The sequence below is a fragment of the Lates calcarifer genome, linkage group LG13 (assembly GCF_001640805.2).
Source record: "Lates calcarifer isolate ASB-BC8 linkage group LG13, TLL_Latcal_v3, whole genome shotgun sequence".
NCBI lineage: Eukaryota > Metazoa > Chordata > Actinopteri > Centropomidae > Lates > Lates calcarifer.
This window is the reverse complement of record NC_066845.1, coordinates 612,617-632,486: the sequence shown is the minus strand read 5'-3', so window position 1 is coordinate 632,486 and position 19,870 is coordinate 612,617. Positions and strand designations below refer to the sequence as shown.

At 41.5% G+C, this 19,870-nt stretch overlaps 1 protein-coding gene across 32 annotated transcripts in view; it reads right to left on the bottom strand.

The window, feature by feature from the left end:
* The window catches only part of camk2b1 (calcium/calmodulin-dependent protein kinase (CaM kinase) II beta 1), a 71,866-nt gene extending 54,133 nt beyond the window's left edge, over window positions 1–17,733 (bottom strand). For all 32 annotated transcript variants that reach the window (XM_051074987.1, XM_051075009.1, XM_051074992.1 and 29 more), the window contains exons 1-5: window positions 17,414–17,733; window positions 11,563–11,657; window positions 3,961–4,020; window positions 3,321–3,375; window positions 2,905–2,970 (exon numbers count right to left, since the gene is read on the bottom strand). In XM_051074987.1, the coding sequence (XP_050930944.1) occupies window positions 2,905–2,970; window positions 3,321–3,375; window positions 3,961–4,020; window positions 11,563–11,657; window positions 17,414–17,475 (338 nt within the window). In that variant the 5' untranslated portion in view covers window positions 17,476–17,733. The remainder of the gene's footprint in view (window positions 1–2,904; window positions 2,971–3,320; window positions 3,376–3,960; window positions 4,021–11,562; window positions 11,658–17,413) is intronic.
* Between the last annotated feature and the right edge of the window lie 2,137 nt (window positions 17,734–19,870).

Here is a 19,870-nt window from a genome sequence, read left to right as displayed (position 1 = left end):
CAGTTTATTATTTCCTAAACAGTTTGAGTCATCCATCAAAACCAAACTTATATTATATATATCTATATTCTACGTGTCTCTCTGGCTGCTGAAGATATGCTGTCGCCATCACTTAATACACAGCTTTGATACATCAAAGGGGGATTTTCTAGTTGTAACCACATATTTTGATGTTGCATGCTGATTGTGATTTTCTATATTTAAAAAGTAACACTCATAATGTTCTTAAATGAGTTGCAAGATAAAGCTTTGTTCGGTGGAGGGATCTTTCACATGCACAGAGAGTACAATCATATGTTTACTTTTTTACATTGTGCAAAAATAATTTGAGCAAATCGAGCATTTGTCTTTTACACAACTTCTATCAGTGGGTAAAAACTCCAGAGAGGGAGCAGAGAGCCAGAAATGCAGTTCTTTTCATTTATACCCTCAAACACACATTATGTTTTATATTTTCCAGAAGCCAGGATTTGTATGTTTTCATTTATGAGAACAAATTACAGAATACTGCAGGGCATGACCTTTTCACTGTGAGTGACAGGTGGCCCTCTTAGCCACCCGTTGCTGCTGCTGCGAGGCATGGCAGCAGTCACTGTCATTTTCCTGAATATTCTGTCAAAACTGGATCAAAAATGACTCTACATCCATAATGTATAGCCACTCCATCCTGTGAGCTAATCAGGCACCAAAACCATACTATTAAAAGACTATAAAAATAAGCCTTATCAGGTTTGCTCTAATTGGTGATGGAGCTTATTGCGCTGACTAAAAGCTGAGCTGTGAGCCAAAGAAATGTTTTTAGACTACTTGATGCGCACAATTAAAATAGTTGAAACTTCAGCTCGGGGTACACGGTGGCTCAGTGGTTAGCACTGGGGTTGAACCTGACCCAGCAATACTGAATCAGATTTATTTAACAAACATTTTAGATTTTGCTGGGGATTTTTTCATTTCATTTTCACTGATGATGATGTGATTTTTGCTGAGGTCTGTACCAAACCAGCTTGTTCCGTTACATCTAGATAATATGATTTACAGAGCCAGGGCATCTCTGTGATACCACAATGCTTCATTTATAATGTTATGCTGTGACACATGTTGTCTTTATCAAAACATTGCAGCTGCTGCGATTTGAATATTGCACTCGGCCAAGATCGGAATCTGAATCCTTCATTACCCAGAAATCAAGTAATTGTCAGTTGACTGTGCACTACAGCTCACACTTACAAAGCTGGTCTAGAATCAGTTTCTACCCAAAGAGGAGACACTTCTCCAGAAAAGTGGATCCTCTCATGACCACATGAAGTCATCTGGACAAAACCAGAAAATCTCCTTCTTCAGTTCAGGAAATTCAACAATAAAGGTCATTCTTTCCTCAGCTGTTACACAGTAGATATTTAAAACTTTGAATAGAATGTAATAGAAACTGGTTGCAAAGCCGGTTGGTCAAAATAACACTTTGCTCAAATGACCTGAGTTCCTCTCTGGAGCAGAGACCAGGTCTAAAGACGAGCATTTAAAGTGCCACAGTGACATGAACTTCTACAATACCAGTCCATTCAGTTTTACTTTTAATGTTGCTGAATGGACCAACACCCACATCACAACTGTCATCTTCAAGTATCTCTCTCACTCTTCTCTCAGCCTATTGTCTGTCCACCCCCCCGCTACTCCGTTTCCTTTTCCGCCAAAGTGAACTGTGTCGATGAGTCAGCATGAGTGGTGGGCGTGAGATATAAAACAACATGGGTGGTGGTGGTGGTTGAGGGGGGGGGGGGGGGGGAGTAAAGAAGAGGGCTGAATGAAAATCAAGAGGAGAGAAGAAAGAGAGAAGGGGAAACTGTCCACATACACACAAACAGGTGGGCAGGCCGTTTGTTTTGTTCTGCTAACACACCTGTTTTCATCTGTTCCACTGTTTGAGAAAGGGAAGGCACCAGGGGAAAGTGAAGGGGGCAGCGTAACAGCACAGGGGTGCACCCCGGGCCGCCTGCACCAGCCAAGCTAATTGGATCATACTTAAGATTTGACCAATAAGAGTTTGCTGATACCATTACAAATATCAATAATGCAGTGAGGTAACTGTTACATCCTGGGGTTCACAGTTTCTTCTGTCATGATCTAATTACAGTTTACGTCACGCCACAATATCTAAAGATGCATCAGTCAAAACCATTTTCTCCTGGTGCTTCTTGCTGTGGTGTGTTTTACACCTACAGAAATCACTTGCCCGTTTATTACAAGCAAAACTCTGACGACAACAAGCTGCACTGCACTTTGAATTTGAACTAAGCACTAATTCACAGACTCTTAGCTCCTAGCTTTAGTTAAAGCAACACAATGTAACTTTGCTGAACAATGGCAGCCTCTGCAGCCACAAGCGGTAACTCATTATTTTGGGATCTGAGTCCCACGTTCACACCACATTTGAAAATCTGACAAGCTGATTTTGGATTTGGTCTTGAAACCCATATTGGTCAAACCTTTGACTGGACATAAAGGTAACTCCTGTGTCAGTGTGAGAGGTGAAGTTCTTTGGTATTTAAGTAGAAGAAGAGGCAAAGGACAGAGGAGGAATGGTGAGAAAGAAGAAGGAAGGAACGAAGAAAAGAGCAAAGAAAATGGTTGTGGTCTGGAAATGAAAAAAGGAGAAAAGAAAACAGCTATTGGGGGAGAATAGAAACAGGACAACAAACACGACAAGAACTGAAGTCAAGAGAAAAACATGAAGTGAAAGGATGTGAGGAGCAGAAACAGGGAGACAGAAAAGACGGAGCAGAGCAGAATGTAAAGAGTAGAAAAGACTAAAAAACAAGAGACAGGAGAGGACAACAGAGGACACAGACCATTTAAGGACAAGGAGAAGCCCTTTCACACATACAGGAGTGAAGGCTGCGCTCCTACCTGGCGTCGGCCTCGCTGTAATACTCTCTGGCTACGATGTCCTCAAACAGTTCACCTCCGGTCACCCTGCACACACACACACACACACACACACACACACACACAGGTTAAATCTGAGATGCTTGGATTGGAGGGGGGGGGTTATAAAGGCTACAAAGCAAGAATTCCTTCTTCATTTCTTGTTCCCCCCTCCCGCCACACCATTACCATGGAAACTAGAGGGAATTGCCGAGAGATGGATGTGGAGGGCGTGGGTGGTGGTGGCAGCGGGGGGCAAATATAGGAGAGAGAGTTATGTAATTGCATATGGAGGGAAGGGTGGGGAATCGAGGTGGAGGAGGAGGAGGAAGATAAAGGGGCAGAAGATGAGCAAGTGTGAAGCTGAGAGGAGAGGAGAGGAGAGGAGGTTGACTTACAAGTCAAACAGGAGGTAGTGGAAGCCCTCCTCTGATATACTGTCATGAAGACGAACTGGAAGAAAAAGATAAACAGATTGACAGATAAATATCTTTTCTTTCTCTTGAGCATTCACTATTAATTTTAATGCGTTTTATTATCAGTTCCCTGTCTCAGTATTACTGGAAGCTATAAACAATTTGACATTTTTTGAAGATGCACCCAGCCATGGCCAGAGCATTTCTGAATAACACAGGATAAGACTGCTGCATTTTAACTAGGGGGATAAAAAAAGAGAGATAAAGAGGGATGGAGAGTGTGGGTGGGTGGGTGGGGGGGGGGCTAGAAACCACAGGGAGTCGTAATAATTGAGTCTTACATCATATATAGATGGGGGACAAATTAAAGGAAAAGAAATCAAAGTGTGTTAGTACTGTGATGTTCCATCACGAGCCTCCAGAACATCTTCAGTGCTCATTGTCATGTACTCTTCTGGAGGGGTGAACAGTGTTCTTCTGTTTTGCTGATGAATTGATCTGACTTTATAAAAATGTATTTAGTGGTTGGGAGTAATAAATGGACGGAAGGCAAAATAAAAACAAACTTTGAGGACCTGAGGCTGGTGGGAAGAGGAGTAAAAATAGAAAGGCACGTCCTCACCAATGTTGGGGTGTTTCAACAGGCGACAAATCCGAGCCTCTCGCTCCAGCTTCTGGTGATCTGAAGGGCAACGGAGACAGGAAGACAGAGAAGAAGAGAGATGATGAGGAGTTATTCTTAAAATCTGACTGCAAATACAGTGTTTCGTTATGACCTTAATTATTGAAGCAAATTTGATCAATCAGGCTAAATGTCAGAATCCTGTGGAAAAAGCTGAAATGCATTAACTAGATGTGTTGCTTCTCCTGATTTTGACAAGATGATCAGTGTAGTATCTTCCCTGATGGATGGACAGCCTGAAGGTCAGACTGTCCACTCAGTCCATCAACAAATGCATGTACAATACAGGGAGCAGTGCAAATGTCTGCCAGTCTGAGTGCTGCTTCTTTCAGTCCCCCCCAACCCAGACCCAATTTTAATAAGGAAAATACACCTGGAGTGTAAAAATAAATTAACTTCAAGCCATGTTAATATCCATGTTTACTAACTAGCAGCTGCTTTTGTACAGTGGAGGACAGCTCTGCAAAAAAACTCCACAGGCCGAGGAAGATAAGTTCGTCATGTTTCCGTAACAAACTAATATTCATTCTTTTCATCTTCAAAATCATCATCAAAATATTTTACATTCATTACATTTTCTTCCTGGAAACTATTAGCTGTTGAGCTCTTCATTAACAATTACAATAACAATTTAGCACTATCCCAAACACCATTTTTAGGGCCGAGAGTTACTCACAAAAATTCAAAGTTTCGATCAAATACAACTAAACGTCCTTGACATGTTGATGCATGATGGATTACTGTTTCTTTTATCGATAAATAGTGGCATTGAAATACTAATTTGGATGTTGATTACAATGGCAACAGGCAAAGCTTCGAGGCTTCGAATCATTTGGGTTTTCTGTTTTAAAACATCCAGCACATAGTGAAATCTTCTAATATTCTGCTGCTGATATCTTTTATCACATTCTGCTACAATCTCCTTTTCTAACAGGAAATATATCAGATTATGAAAGCAGCCTAATTATAATATTCACTGTGAGTCAGAATAACTCATGAACTGTGTGATAAGCTGACTTGTTGTATGTGCACATCATATATGTACGTGTGTGTGCACATGCATGCTTATGTAACAGCTTAATGATGCTGGGTAACCTGGATTCAATGGTTATCAAGCAAGCCCACATACAAACACACACACACACACACACACACACACACACACACACACACTAGGGGGTCGACCACCCTGTATGTACATGCCTGCAGAGCATGGCAGAGAGCCAACATGTGTGAAATGCATGTGTTCACCCACTCCTGTGTACAAGTTGCATGGGCTTAAAAACACACATACACATACTGTACACACATACAGTACATGCAGGCGCACAAATAGACGGGCAAAGCACACGCACACACACTCACGCTGGCATTGAGGAGTGACAGTGAAGTGTAAGCCCAGTGATTATAGTCTTAGAAGATGAGAGGAGCGAGGCGGAGAAAGGAGTGGAGGAGTGTTGATGGGGGGGCAGAGGAGGAGGAAGGAAGGAGGAAAAATGCAAGGGCGATGAATACACACAAAGCCCGGTGGCTGTCTTTCTGCTGCTGTTGTTTCAACGACCACCGCCTGCTACTTGTTTTTTTTTTCCCCCTCACTATTCATTTGTTCTTCAATTTTTCATTTGGTTTTGGAGGAGGTTATGGACACACTGAATGGTTTTATTCAATTTGTGTTCGTCTCAGTGTTAGAAATTAAAAAACAGACATATCTCTTCACAGTTTATCAGTGTATTAAGAAATACATTTAATAAGATAAGATATCTGTCACTGGAGGAAGAGGTATCATGAAGTAGTTTCCTCACGAAGCGCCGCCCTGCCGTGACTCTTTACCCCGCGTTTTGAAAATCGCCAACTGTCCCCACTTGTGTTGAACACTCCCAGATATCTTATCTGTCATACTACAATGTCAAATGGTGGAAAACATGTCATAAGCACAAGCATCGCATTTCACATTTCTGTCAGTGGCATCTGCTGACATTACTCTGCAAGTACAGAATTGGCTCAGACTAAGCGCTACGGTTCATCTTCAGCTTAGTCTACCAGATGGCCAGACTGAGCCTTTGTTATCTACACGTCTTTGGAGGACATGTAGATAACTCAAGTGGAAATGATATTGCTAAATGTAATGGTAAAAACGAGTGATTGTTTTTATTAAATGTCAATTTAAGGAGGAAACTGACTGTATTTATGCCTCATTTTGTCGTCAGATCTATGTTTACGATTAACTTTCTAGCCTCGCCTCAGCTTAAGATCCTTCAGGATTTGATAACCATACGGGTCATGAGGTACTTGTCTTGGGATTTACAGCTGAAGATGACTGAAGAGGAGATATTCAGCCTCCTCTGGAACAAGAAAGGTCACTACTCAGGTCCTTTATCCCGGCTTTATCAGGCTGCCTGGATCAACGGCAGATAAACCCACAGCCAACACTGTCAAATGACAGATGATGGGTGCAGGGGGCAGAGTTGAGGTTTAAGCAGTGATGGCGGTGGATGAAGTGTCAGGACGGTCTAAGGGTATCACAGTGTTATTTGATGTTCCCACAGCTGTAGTTGTGAATAGAGACAGTCAGTCAGTGTTCGCTCTGGGTTGTGTAGATGCTGAGAGTAAAAATGGGTTGGTGATTGAAGGGATGGATGATACAAAGAGGGATGGACAGTGGCTGGGAGGACAGAACAAATGGATGGATGAATGGATGGACAGACTAACTGGTGGACTAACAGACCTAATAGATGTGTCATTGTGTCAGTTACATATGACCTATCTTTATATACAACTGATCTGCAAAAGCAAATATTTTGTAGGGAATTTCTTATGACTGCTGCAGCTTTGACTGACTTTAAATGTGTCTTTAATTTATCAAAATGTTATAGCAATTTTAAACTGCATCTATATTTACCTGAGCACCAAAATACAAACTGACAGACAATTAAGAAAAACTTTAAAAAGTAATTGTGTTTGAAATGCCTTATTGCTCGCAGTTAAATAATTAGTTTCTGCTTTTTTTGCACCACACAACACAAACGGGATTAAAACATGACCTGTGTGTTGTGTACTTTAATTAGTTTATTGCCTGCAACTGTGCCCCCCTCTTTCATAGCTCAGTAAGCCAGTCAAATATTCATTTAGTCAGCCAGTCAAACAGCCGGTCAGTCAGATAGCAAACGCAGTGTTTCTGATGCAGCAGGGTAAATAAAAAATGAGAAGAGATGGCGGAGAAAGGAGAGGAAGCAGGATGAGGACTGGTCCTGAGGGGAGCGAGAGAGGAAGTAGAGAAAAGAGGACAAGCAGGAGGAGATAGGTGGCAGAGAAGAACATATACTGTAAGTGTTTCACTGAGCGAGATAACCCAAGGACAGCATACAGTGGGAATCTACAGTATGTGTTGGAGCAGCAGCCAAGGAGAGGAGCAGAGGAATAAATTTGGGTTAATCATCACCAGCGAGGACTTCAGTCCCAAGAGGGGCGGAGATGTAAAAAGACCGCCACAAAGACAGCCAGATATAACCATTGTTCAGAACATTTGACTCGCAACAGTAGCATGACTCGTGCCAGCTGGGAGGTCAGGCATCATGAGTCTTTCTGTTTCACATACATTTTAGAGTCATGACGTGACAGAGGTAAAAAGTGTCATAGTACAGCCTCGACATTTAAAATGATGCTTGATCCTTTGGGAGGAAAGTTATATCGCAGCGTCAGAAAAAGTATAATTCATTCAGCGGATAACAATGAATAAAACCTCTAAGCCCCTGGAAGCCATTGTTTTGTATCTTTCTAAACTACAACACGGCAATCAGCAGAATGTAGGTCATGAAATCTTCATGTGAAATCTTCAGGTTTTAACATACAAGCAGACTGTGTTGGTAGTAAAAATAAAAATGTGGATTACTTACAACTTATGTGGATAATTACAGCTGAAGTGATCTGATTTTATAATAAGGTTTAATAACAGGGTTTAATGCGCATTCGACTGAGGTGACTACATCTGTCCTGGTTATTTGACTTTGACACAAAGCTGGCCAAAACCAGGTCATATCACTGCTACTGCATTGCAGGTGAATCTCAAACATCACACACACACAAGCACAACTACTCTCTATCATGATAAATTACAAGGCCATACAGCAACCTCTGGCATCCCCTGTCCAGAGATCACTGCCAATAAACAAGCTCTGTGATTGGCTGGAAGCCTTGCCCAACAGACCTGCCCTACATTTCCTGTTGACATGGGTTGGATTGGCATTAACCGTTTGGCGGCTGCTGGAGGGGATGGGGTGAGGTGGGGTGGTTGGAAGATGTTGTGCACAGAGGAGATGCCCGTCTGTGTGTGTAGGCATGTTATAATATGTGTAATCTTCTACCTTATTGTGTCCTCACTTTCATGCACACAAGCAGGCTACAACTATGTTTATTCACAAACTCATAATCGAGTGGTATTTTATGACTTCTGACTCAGTGAATCATCGCGGCTGTGAGTATTCAGGCTACAATAAACAAGATCTCTCCTTCGTCTTTTCTTGTCTTAAGTGTAAAGGACTCACTGTGCAGTTGAGTGACTGCATCACAGTCTCAGCTCCTCTGCTGTGGCAGTCTGAATATCTGTATGAGTGTGTGCAGAGAGAAAGAGAGAGTCAGATGAGAGTCCCGTGCTAAAGGCATGTAGGCGTACAGGTGCATGGCCCTCAGCTGCCAAGTGCCTGGGGTGCCTTCTCTCACATGACCCCTCCCTCCTCTCGGCTACCATCTCCATCTGCCAGTCCTAAACAAATGCTCCTCTTAAGTTGCTGCAACCAGGGCTCTGAGCCTCACCGACCTTACCTGCTGTCTGAGAGATATTACAGCAACACAACCACCCAAACCAACTCCCGCCTATAAAGTGGAGCAGCAAGTCATGATGACGGCCATGAAACCTGGCTGCAGCAGCCCATGTCAGATAGGTCATGCAGCTATAAATAGGACCTGGAGTAGAAGTAGTATGCAGCAGCTCTGCCGGCTCTGCTGTTTCATAGAACATGGCTCATCCATTAGTAAGGAGCACAGCACAAGCCTTGCGCACCACCCAGTCAGGTCAGATCAGTCCTCCTATCAAATGTTGAAGCAGGGGAGATTATGCTGTGCCTCTGAAATGTGGCGGAAAGCTGCAAGCAGCTGCACTCGCTGATAAAGCAGCTGGAGTGAAATGTGTAGGTCCAATGATAGCACAACCTATAGGTGAATTATTCATTCTATGTGTGTATGTGTGTGTGTGTGTGTTGCTATAGGTCTCATGAAGCCAATCGCTGGGATTAACCGTTAACCTCCTGCTAATAGCAGCAGGATAATCTAGGATGGGTTTAATCTCATTAAAAGCTGCTCACTGCACTGACATAATCAAAATATGACACGAGTGACATAACTGCTGCCAAGGACACAACATTCAAACAACCACAAAGATTTAACAAATGGTTATTTGCCATCTTGGTTTGTTTTTTTTTTTAACTTTATTTCACACACTACATGCTTTTGAAAATACTTCATGGCCCAAAAAACATGCCATACATTTACTGAAAAAACTAAAGTTTAAATTTAGTAACAGATTATCATATATATCCACTAAAAACCTATTAATGGCTGAGAAACAGAAACACGCTTGTTTTGTTTGTCTAATGTTACTGTAGCTGGAAATAGTGTGCTGAAATACAATGCCAAAAGTGCATTACAACATCATCTAATTTATTTATTAACACTACACAGTTTCCAAGTGTCTGAGGAAGAGGTGCACTCACTGCTTCAGCCTGAATATAGAAAACATTACAGCCAAACATTTTCAAGACTCCCTCATATCATCAACATAATGGGTGAGTAAATATGGGTGATACCGACAAATCATGTGCTCCCAATTGAGACTAACACACGTGAGAGACAAACAGATACGAACGGGTTGATGCCCTCTGTTAATGCCTGTTAAAATGCCTGTTCCACCACACTCAACATTTTCACACACAAGCAGTGGCCGTGTGTGTGTGTGTGTGTGTGTGTGTGTGTGAAGGCAGGGTAACAGTCAAGTGTCAGTGTGGTGCCACCTGGCAGGGCCCCGGCAGTGGGTCTCCAGTTACGAGGCAGCCGGGGGCAGCAGGAGATTTGCACTGGGCAAGTGGTGGTGTGAAGAGCCACAGCGACCACTGTGGTGCCGGATTGGTCTTCATGGCCGTGGCATTTAGCCTTGGCTTTGGCTTTGGCTTAAACTGTTACTGGCTACACAGCATGTGACACTAATTAAGGTGCTTAAGATATCTTTTTTCTTCTATATAGTAAAAACATTTAAAAAAATCTTTCATTTAAAGCATTTAGCTGACACTTTCATTCAGTTATTTAAAGAATGTAAAACAGTGGAAGAAGCTTAACTTCTTCAAGCAATCAATACTAAACAACCTAAAGCTAAGAGCCTTAGTGCTTTAACAATATGACTCTCCTCATTAAATGATGATTTAACGGCAAAATGCTGATGGAATGGACTGAGAGAAATGTTATAATGCAGATTTAATCTTTACTGATGTATTTACAAATAAATAACATCCACCATCCGCCACCACACAGGCAAATGAAGGGCTGTAATGATCACCATTTTCTCAATTAATTGTTTATACACTGTCTATACAAAGTCAAAATATTGTTAAAAATGCCAGTTACAATTTCCCAGAGCCCAGTTTGACATCTTCATGGTGCTTTGTTTGTCTCTATAACAGTTCAAAACCCAAACGTATCGTATTTCAGAAGCTGGTACCAGTTCATTTTTTGACATTTCTGCTTTAAAAATTACCTTTTTTCTCTTACAAATAATTAAAATGCAGAGTTGACTAACTGAATAATTAACAAATTGTTTCAGCACCAGACGTCCTTGAAACACATTACTGATTTTGTTTAACAGGGACATTTTCACCTGCAGTTCCTGCTCTAAAACAGGTTGTACATTTTCTGCTTATAATTTTACATCTTTGAGGTCTCGCCATTTGCATCTTTTCACCTGTGTCACCCACCCTACTCATTCAGAACGGAGCCTAGTCTTGATAGTCTGAAATAACTGCCTGCCGAGTGGCGAGACTTTCCTAGGAGGACTTTGGTGTAAGTCAGAAACAGGGCAGTTTAAAAGGTGAACCTGGTATCCTGAAAAACCCACAGACCACAGTCAGTGTTGTATTGTCTTCACCATCGCATATCAACTTTTCTGTCACAAGTTTCTGTAACTGTTCCGTTGTCCTCTTTTTCTCATACACGGACCCCAGTGTGATAAAATTTTGTCCTACGCAGCACCATCTGAGAGCGTAATTGCTGTTAGATATCACTTATATAACTGTCTACACCGTAGGTGGGGAGGTGACCACTGGGACAGAGAAACTATGAACAAATTAGTCATTCTTGTATGGTTACACATTGTACTTTTATCAGTCTCTGTTATTTCACAACAGAGAAATACAACTATACTGTTTTTGTTTCAGACGCCTCTTTGCAAAGCCCTGGGCGCATGTGGAATTAGCAATAATCCAGAAGTATGGGTGTGCTTACCTCTTGCAGATAACTTTTTGGTGTTGATTATTTTGGCGGCATACTCCTGTCCTGTACACAGCTTAACACATCTGCGCACCACTGAAAAGGCTCCCCTGGAAACAAAAAAAGACATTTATTATCCACTGTGAGTTGACAATTCTGTCACATACCAAAGTTTGTGCTTCTCTTATCGCATTATTCATCACCATTAAATGAAAAGGTATCTGCTGAGAACATTTTCTGCACAGGTAGTATTTTTCCAGGCCTGACGCAGAATAAACCAGATGTCACTTGCTCACATTGTAACAGTAACTAGCTAAAAGGACCACACTGCCAGGATTTGTCTGCTTAATAGGCTCCCATGAGGGTCCCCATACACAGTCAGCATATTGTAAATAACATGCACATACATGTGGCATGTGGGCGCTAAAATGAGCTCTTAAACACAAACCCAGCGAGAAGGAGTTGGTCCTATTCTTTGAAAATGATGCACATCGGGCACATCTTATAGCCACTTCATTTAAACTTTGGTGCATGTTCCCAAGGCCAGTTCCTGCCACTGCTGCTCCATAAATAACCCAACAATTTAATAAAACTGTGACTGGAAACACTGAGTATCTGGATGCATTTGGCCATAAAACAGGTCACACTCCATACTGATTTTGAAGTTACTTTACTTTTCTTTAAAGCACTTCATAGTTTTGCATCAGCCTACTCGTCTAACATGTTTCTAATACATGAAACCAGGACGGTCACTCTCACAAAAGTCTACAAATATTATACTATTACACAAAACTTTTATTATGACTTTTTCACCATTTCAAATGTTGTTTAAAGATGAAAATGATCAGGTCCAGACAAGTCTTTTCTTTCTCTGTATTAGAGATGATCTCCATCCATACTAACACATCTGACCATACATATCACATGACCATTCAGGCACACTTGGCATGTGCACGCCACTGGACATTGTCACCAATCACTTAAATAATAGCTTGCCCCCTGCACAGAGAGGCAGTTGCAAAATTATAAAATGCAGAATTTAACTGTACAACAGCTGCCAGCAAAGACACCACAGTCAGCAGTCAGCATTAGTTATCCATGTTATATCCATTTTACTTATTATCATGTCGTAATCTGTAAAGCACTAACCTGTAGGAAAGGTTCCACACAAATAAAGTTTCATACTGAATATCAGCAGCTTCAACACAAAAATATCAACGTCTCCCTTCAAAAACTGGCAGCAGACAAACCCTAACAGCAAACAGTCACCCCACAGGACAGAAGTCTTATTGCCAGTGTTGACAGAGGTTGACTGGTGCCATTGATCTGCCTCCACACTGAGACAGTTACAGACAACCAACAAGGCCAGGGTCACAGGTGAAAGGTGAGACCAGCTGAGGTTTAGATGAGCAGACACTCAAGTCTATGTGGAGACACAAAACCCAGCAGAATTCACAGGGTGTTTGAAAACTGTTTCAGTACCTGATAAAAACCACAACAAGCTTGATGTGAGTTTTGAGTTCCCACCGATCTCAGGGTCAGAGTCTCTTCTGCTCAGCGTGGTACGAAACAATCAACACGCTTGCAAAGTGCTTTTCTTTAGCAATACGAAACACCAGCCAAAAGTAAAAAACACTCAGACACATAGTTGTGTGTAGGGGCTGCATGGGCAGCACCAGCTGCACACAAACAAATGCATAAGTTACTGACACCAAACTCCACAGCTGTGCCTGGAAAGTTTATCAGTGCCTTAACACACACACACACACACACACACACACACACACACACACACACACACCACACAGTTAAATAAGGTAACAGGTCATGAATTATTGCTTTTCAAAGTCTGGTTTGACACCCAGAAAGTGGACATGGGGAGATTTAAATGACCCCCCTGGATTATTTTTGAAAAACATCGGTGCCTTTAGGAGTAAAGGATTTTGTAACCAGATAACTCTGAGCTTCTGGTGTGGTGTTACAGTCTCATAAGGCGCCTGTGATGGAGAAAAATTACGTACTGTAGGATTTGTAAATTTATACTCTAAAGCTTCATGCCTGAGTAATACAACAGGGGCTATCAAAGACAAAAGAGAAACTGTTATTTTTTCTGTTAGCTGTCACAGATTTCTTTACAGCAGCTGTGTGACAGAGACACTTCTGAAAGACGCCTTTTCGAATGTGTTTCTCGGTGAGTAACTGACATTCAAGCCTGAAACTGTTCATATTATTGTTCTTAGACATGAAAATCCTGCAAGGTCTACATGTTTAGCATATTTCAGCCGATGCTGTGGTGTTTGTAGTATAGCGAGGTGTACAAAGCTTAAAAGTCACAAACCCTGCTAAGAAAGTGACACCAGTAGAGAGTGAGCGCACAACAATTAGCTCTCCTCAGATGTTGGATTAGTATTACAAAGTTGCAGAGAGCGTTATCATGAGAACACCCAGCCATACACACCTGCACTCCTTTCCTCCAAGCTGTATGTGACTGGGTGAATAATAAGATTGGTCTATGAAAAGATATTCTGCAGTGCAGGGCGTGCAGATTAGTCTCTCTCACACAGAGAGCTTCAAAGCCGGTGCTTCTGACTGGAGAGTATTGTGTAGAAGCTCAGATTTATCTAAACACAGCGAGGCCTACACATTTGATCAATTGCATTCTTTGCAAATGTTTTTTTTTTTTAATCAAGAGCCAAGACCGGAGCATGAAGTCTCACTGGGTTTGGGGGTATATTGGAGTTACGCAAGCAAAACCTTCCCTCTAACAATATTTATTACTTATGGGATGTAAGGAGAATGTCAGGGATGCAATGTTGTAAATTAGTCTGATCCCTGTGTCGACTGTAGCAGCCAGTTTGGCAGACGACCAGGTATTTATGGTTGACCACAAACCAATCTGTTATGTTGGGCTTTTTTTTAAATACCAGGTTGAAGGAACACCCTTGGTTTCAGACACTCAGCTCCTGTATGTAGGCTCGAGACGAGGCTCTGAGAAATGTGTAGCTTGCTCTTTCACTTTTGCAGCTTTGATTCACAGCAGTTACAGTGAATTCAAACGGTGACCCAGTTTCATGATGGAAAAAAAAAAAAAAAAACATATTCATATAAACTTCTCAATTCATTACTGCCTAACTCACCTCTCTGCTCTCATCTGTATGATCAGTCTGCTCCAAACAATGGATTTTCACCACAATATTCACTGTTAGTTCACCTGTACTCAGGTTACTACACTACAGAGCCACAACAGCGAGGGAGTGTTTTACTCCAATATATAAGCTGGTGGAGGGATATACCTTTAATAAATCCTCCAATAAAACTATATTGCTCTTGGCACACTTATTCATTTAGTATCCAATTACGATGTTTTATTAGCACCAGCTTTTAAAGCTCCATGCGAGTTTAACCCTGCCTTTGAAGGGATGAGCTACAATTGCGAAGACGTGTCAACACCTAAAAATATACCATCATCACACCATCAGTAATATGCCTTAAAACTACTCTCATGTGGTCTGACCGCTGAGCCAGAGGTTTTTTAACCCTGTGAGTTATAAATGCAGATCTAGGGCACAAAAATGGTTCCGACTTTTAATCAGTAAAAACTTCAGCTGGGTCTGGGCAATAAAAAGACAACTGTAATCATCCGGATATCGTTTTTTTTTTTTATCAATATGAAATTGTATCTGTCACGATTTCCGTGCTTAGATAGCGTGCACAGAAATGAATCACAAACTGCCAGTCACATCGCAGGCATAGAGGTGTGCATCGCACAAGTTAGGTTTTAGGTTAAATGGGTTAAAATTTGTCATTATTGTTTTTTTTTTTCTGCCTCAGATTTGTTAAATGTCCCTCTGTTTGTTTAATGTTTGTCATAAGGTTTCTGTCTCTCAGCAGCAAAAATCAGCCTTTAAACTTGATTTGACATTTATCCTGATAATTATCAATATCAACTGATACTTATCAACTTTTTGGCCCTCACTTTAACACGACATTGTGTGAAACGCAGATGTAAGCAGAAGTAGACAAGACAGGCTGAAGGTAAGGGGGTGCATACGCAAAACAAAAACACACACACACACAAAGAAACCCTCAGGTTTGACACTTTGCCATGCATAAAATAACCTGCGAGTGCTGTCAACATGTGAGTGTTGAACTGTGCAGTTAAAAAGTCGAGCCCCAGCTGAAAACAAAAATGTGCTAACAGCCCTGAAGGGAAACACAAAACTCAAGATATTCAGTGCATTATACATGATCTTTATCATTATTCACTGATTCACAATCAGGGTCATATATATTAGTTATTTATGCAGCACTGTTTTACAAAGTGTTCCGCTTGTCAATCTAAAACGTGTAAGATGGATATAGATTTCATATCCCAGTTGTGTCTTTCCCAGCTTTTCTCAAAGGTCTAACCTTTCTCCCGCGAACGCCACAAATAAAACCAGCACGTGCTGCACGCTGCACTTCAAACATTTCGGATGCTCTCATTGCAGTTATCATCATCCCAGTGGTGGATGGCCTAACGACGTGGGGCCAATCAAGCTAGGAGTAAATAACCAGTGATATGCATGCTAATCAAACAACACCAGCGTGATGCATGACACTGCAGCAGCAATGTAAACAATGTACGCCTGATGAGGAGTGATTTCTCAATTGTCCCCTTTACTCCTCCGCCCTGTTCTAAAAATAGAATGACTATAATGTTGCAGTATAGAGGCCTAAGTGAATCTGGTGACCTGACTGACCTGTATGTTCATTCTCATCTCTTATAACATCACCATAATGTTCCTATATATTGCATGTGAGGGCACAAACATCACTTTTAAGTGGAATTAATTAACTTAAACAGAAGACTGAACCTAATGCAACATAACCAATATGTAGTCTTTAATATATTTTAATGGAGAATTTATGGGGTGTGCTTGAAATAATGGGGGATATGGATCCTTGTTAGGAGACATTGTACATGTTAAAGTGTGCATATGAACTGTCAGTACAGCCTCGTGAATGGAGATGGATTGTTTTGCCTGGTGCCAGTGCAGAACGTCTTATCTTGTGTTATCTGCCACCACTGCACTGCAAAAGAGCCTCCTAACGAAGACAGAGTTCACATGACAAAGCCGTGAAACGGTTTGTTTTTGCACAAAATACATGTACATGCAGACGGCATTCATTCAGAACTTTAAATGGATGCCACAGAGAGAGAGAAATTAGTTCAGAGGCGAACACAAAAAGATCAAACTGGCCAGTATCATTACATTTTAACACAATGATGAGTTTATATTTGAATAGATCTACGTCTTCTAGCTTTGCAAATGACATGAATTAATTCTTCAAGAGAATTCACACAGAAACTGTCACGTGTGCAGCCGCTACAGATTCATTTTCATGCATATTCACTGTATTCACCTCATCTGAAGACACTTGGAAAAACAATATACTTTTTATAAACCTGTGTTATTTTTATCTGTGGTTGAAATGGCTGCACCACGACACATTTCTGATAATGTGCAACTGCACGTCGTAGAAAATGTTGCATTTTTCTTCAGTGTCTGTGAAGATCTCGAAACAAACATGGCAAAATGTTCCGAGAGGAGCGAGCATGTGTTACAGAGAGACACGGACCTGCAGAGAGAGCAGCGTATTTTGAGAGCTGTCATCCCGAAAAAGCAACAAACACACACCATCAGCGCACACACACACACACACACACACACACACACAGCACTGCTGGCCTGCAGAGTCGCTCAGCTCAGCTCAGCTCTGCACCGCCTGGAAACCAGCCCTCCTTACCGATAACAGTCAACCCCACCGCAGACTTGCGACCCAAACCGGACACAACTCCACTGACACAACCGCTGATACTCACTTCCCCAGCTCCTCGTATAGCTGATACTCGTCTGTGAATCGCGTACAGGTTGTCGTGGCCATGTCTCTCCCCTGTCTCTCGTTTCTTCTCTTTACTCAAGCTCGGAATAAAAAATGTTTTGGGTTTTTTTGGTGCTAATTTCTGCGTGTAAAGTTCGGGTCCGCCCAGCAGCTAGACGGCCGGTGGAGCGGTGAAATGCCTCTTTAGCAGGCGCTTCAAGTGACGGAGGGTTTGATATAGAAAGACGAAGCGACCAGGGTGGGTGTCCTCTCCTCTCTCTGCCTCTCTCTCACTCTCTCTCTACTATCTGACAGCTACCGCGCTCAACCGACCCGTAAACAAGCTGCACGACCGAACTGAAGCCACTTCCGGCTCCGATTTTCACAATAAAACGCAGCTTTTTATATTAAAATATTCATGAAACATGAAAGTGCCGTTTCTGTAAATGATATCATGGATGTTTTGGAAATTGATAAATAATAAAGAGACTTTTTAAAAAGCTGGGGTATATAATAATTGATTGGATGAGTAGTTGTGTTATTTATGGATGGATTATGAGAAGTCTTTTGCATGTTTTTTGTTTTGATTCTCAATAGGTTTACATGTCTTTGCAGTAGTTTTGCATCATTTTGTGGTCAGTTACGAGGTTTGTAGCAGTTGTGTGTCTCCTTGTGGTCGCTTTGTGTCTCTTTGAAATCATAATTCATAATTTTACATATCTTTTCTTTCATGTCTGTAGTTTAATGTCTGTGGTTGAATACTTTTGCAGATGTTTTGTTTGCCTCTGTAGTTGTTTTGTGTGTCTTTGAGTTCTGCACATATTTTAAGTGTCTGTAGTTTTGCATCTCTGTGGTAATTTAGTATCCCTTTGAAGTTTTGCATGTGTCTTTAGAAGTTTTATGCCTCTTCACAGTAGTTTTGAGTCTCTTTGTAGCAGCGTGGTGGTAAAAAAAAAAAAAAAAAAAAAATCTAGGGAGCAGCCTCAGTTTACATCTCATCCTCAAAAACAGACTTCACTCTTTTGGGCTAAAAGAAAGTAAATCATGTTTCCTTTTGTTGCTGTCTTTTTACTTTATTTTGAAGGCTAAAAATCACTACTTTTACTGGTGTTTTGCTGCCTAGTTCGTCCAGCTTGACAGTCCGTTTGATTTGGTTGCAGCTTCACTACTCAGCTGCTGTGGAGTAGCCGCTCTCTGCCGCCCTCTGGCGAACAAAGTGCGAGACGGCGAAGCGCGGCAACGTAATCGAACACACCTCCCGCCTGCATGGTGCATATCTCCAAATACGGGCAAATATGAGAGAGCCGGTTTGTGCCTTCAAAACGTGCCGCCATGTGTGTGGACAGTGCGCGTGAAACGCTGTGAAAACGTTTCATGCACAAAATATAACAGAGAGAATTATATTAATCCTGAAATGAATCTAAGAAAGACACAGTTCAGACATGCACAGCAGCAGACTGAGTGTCAGGCTGTGGAGATATGGAGTTAATATTAGGAGGATTTGGCTTGTATTACATGATAAATATCTAACTGCATGTTAAATGCATGTTGTGTCAAAGACATGTCATGATGCAAAACTGCTCTCTGCTCTGTGTAATTCACCTACAGGTCCATTATCAGGATTTTATAAACAGGTACTCAAAGGTATCAGATCACCTGTGCTCTCTCCACATTTATCAAGTCTCACAATCTGGTTTCATACTTATTCTGGCAAGTCCACAGTGTGGGACCATATGGCATCAGACACAACCTAGACCAAATCTCAGGAAGTTGTGATGTTGACGAGTTATTTTCTGACCACATTCATTCAATTAGCTTTAATTGGAAATCACAGGTGTACTCACTTTTGTTGCATTGAGGTTGTAATTTGGGGTTTGTGTTTTCAATGTATCCAGTTAACCTGTATACTTAAGACAAAATCAACCTACACTTCAACTTAAAAATACTTGTAAGATGTCACAGTTTCACAACATTGTAAACATTGCAAAGGAGTGTTTATATTCATTATCCACTTGTTTTTGGTTGTGTCTTGTTAATCAGCTTTGAACAACCCAACATGAGAAATATGGGTGTAATTGTATCGTGAGTTCCCAGAGCCAACAACACCACCTCAGCGTCAGCTCGGCGTCATCTCTCATCCTTGATTCAATCTCCTCATATTTTAAATTCTTCTTGCTTTACAACCAATTATCAAACTCAGAGAGTGCTCCACTCTAGCAGTCCACACCCTCTCAGTCAGTGTGATCACACACTGATTCTAACTGTGCTGCACCCAAAATGCCTGAGGATACAAATTCGGCAAAGCAGGATGCTCGTAACACTGCCAGAAAAAAAGTGTTCAGACATTAACTAAGTGGTCAGCAGAGTTTTGGCAGGACACACAGTGAGAAATGATCTGAACGTTCTGTGCTGGTCTTTTTTCTTCTGCATGTCCACATGAAGATGTGATGTACAGTAG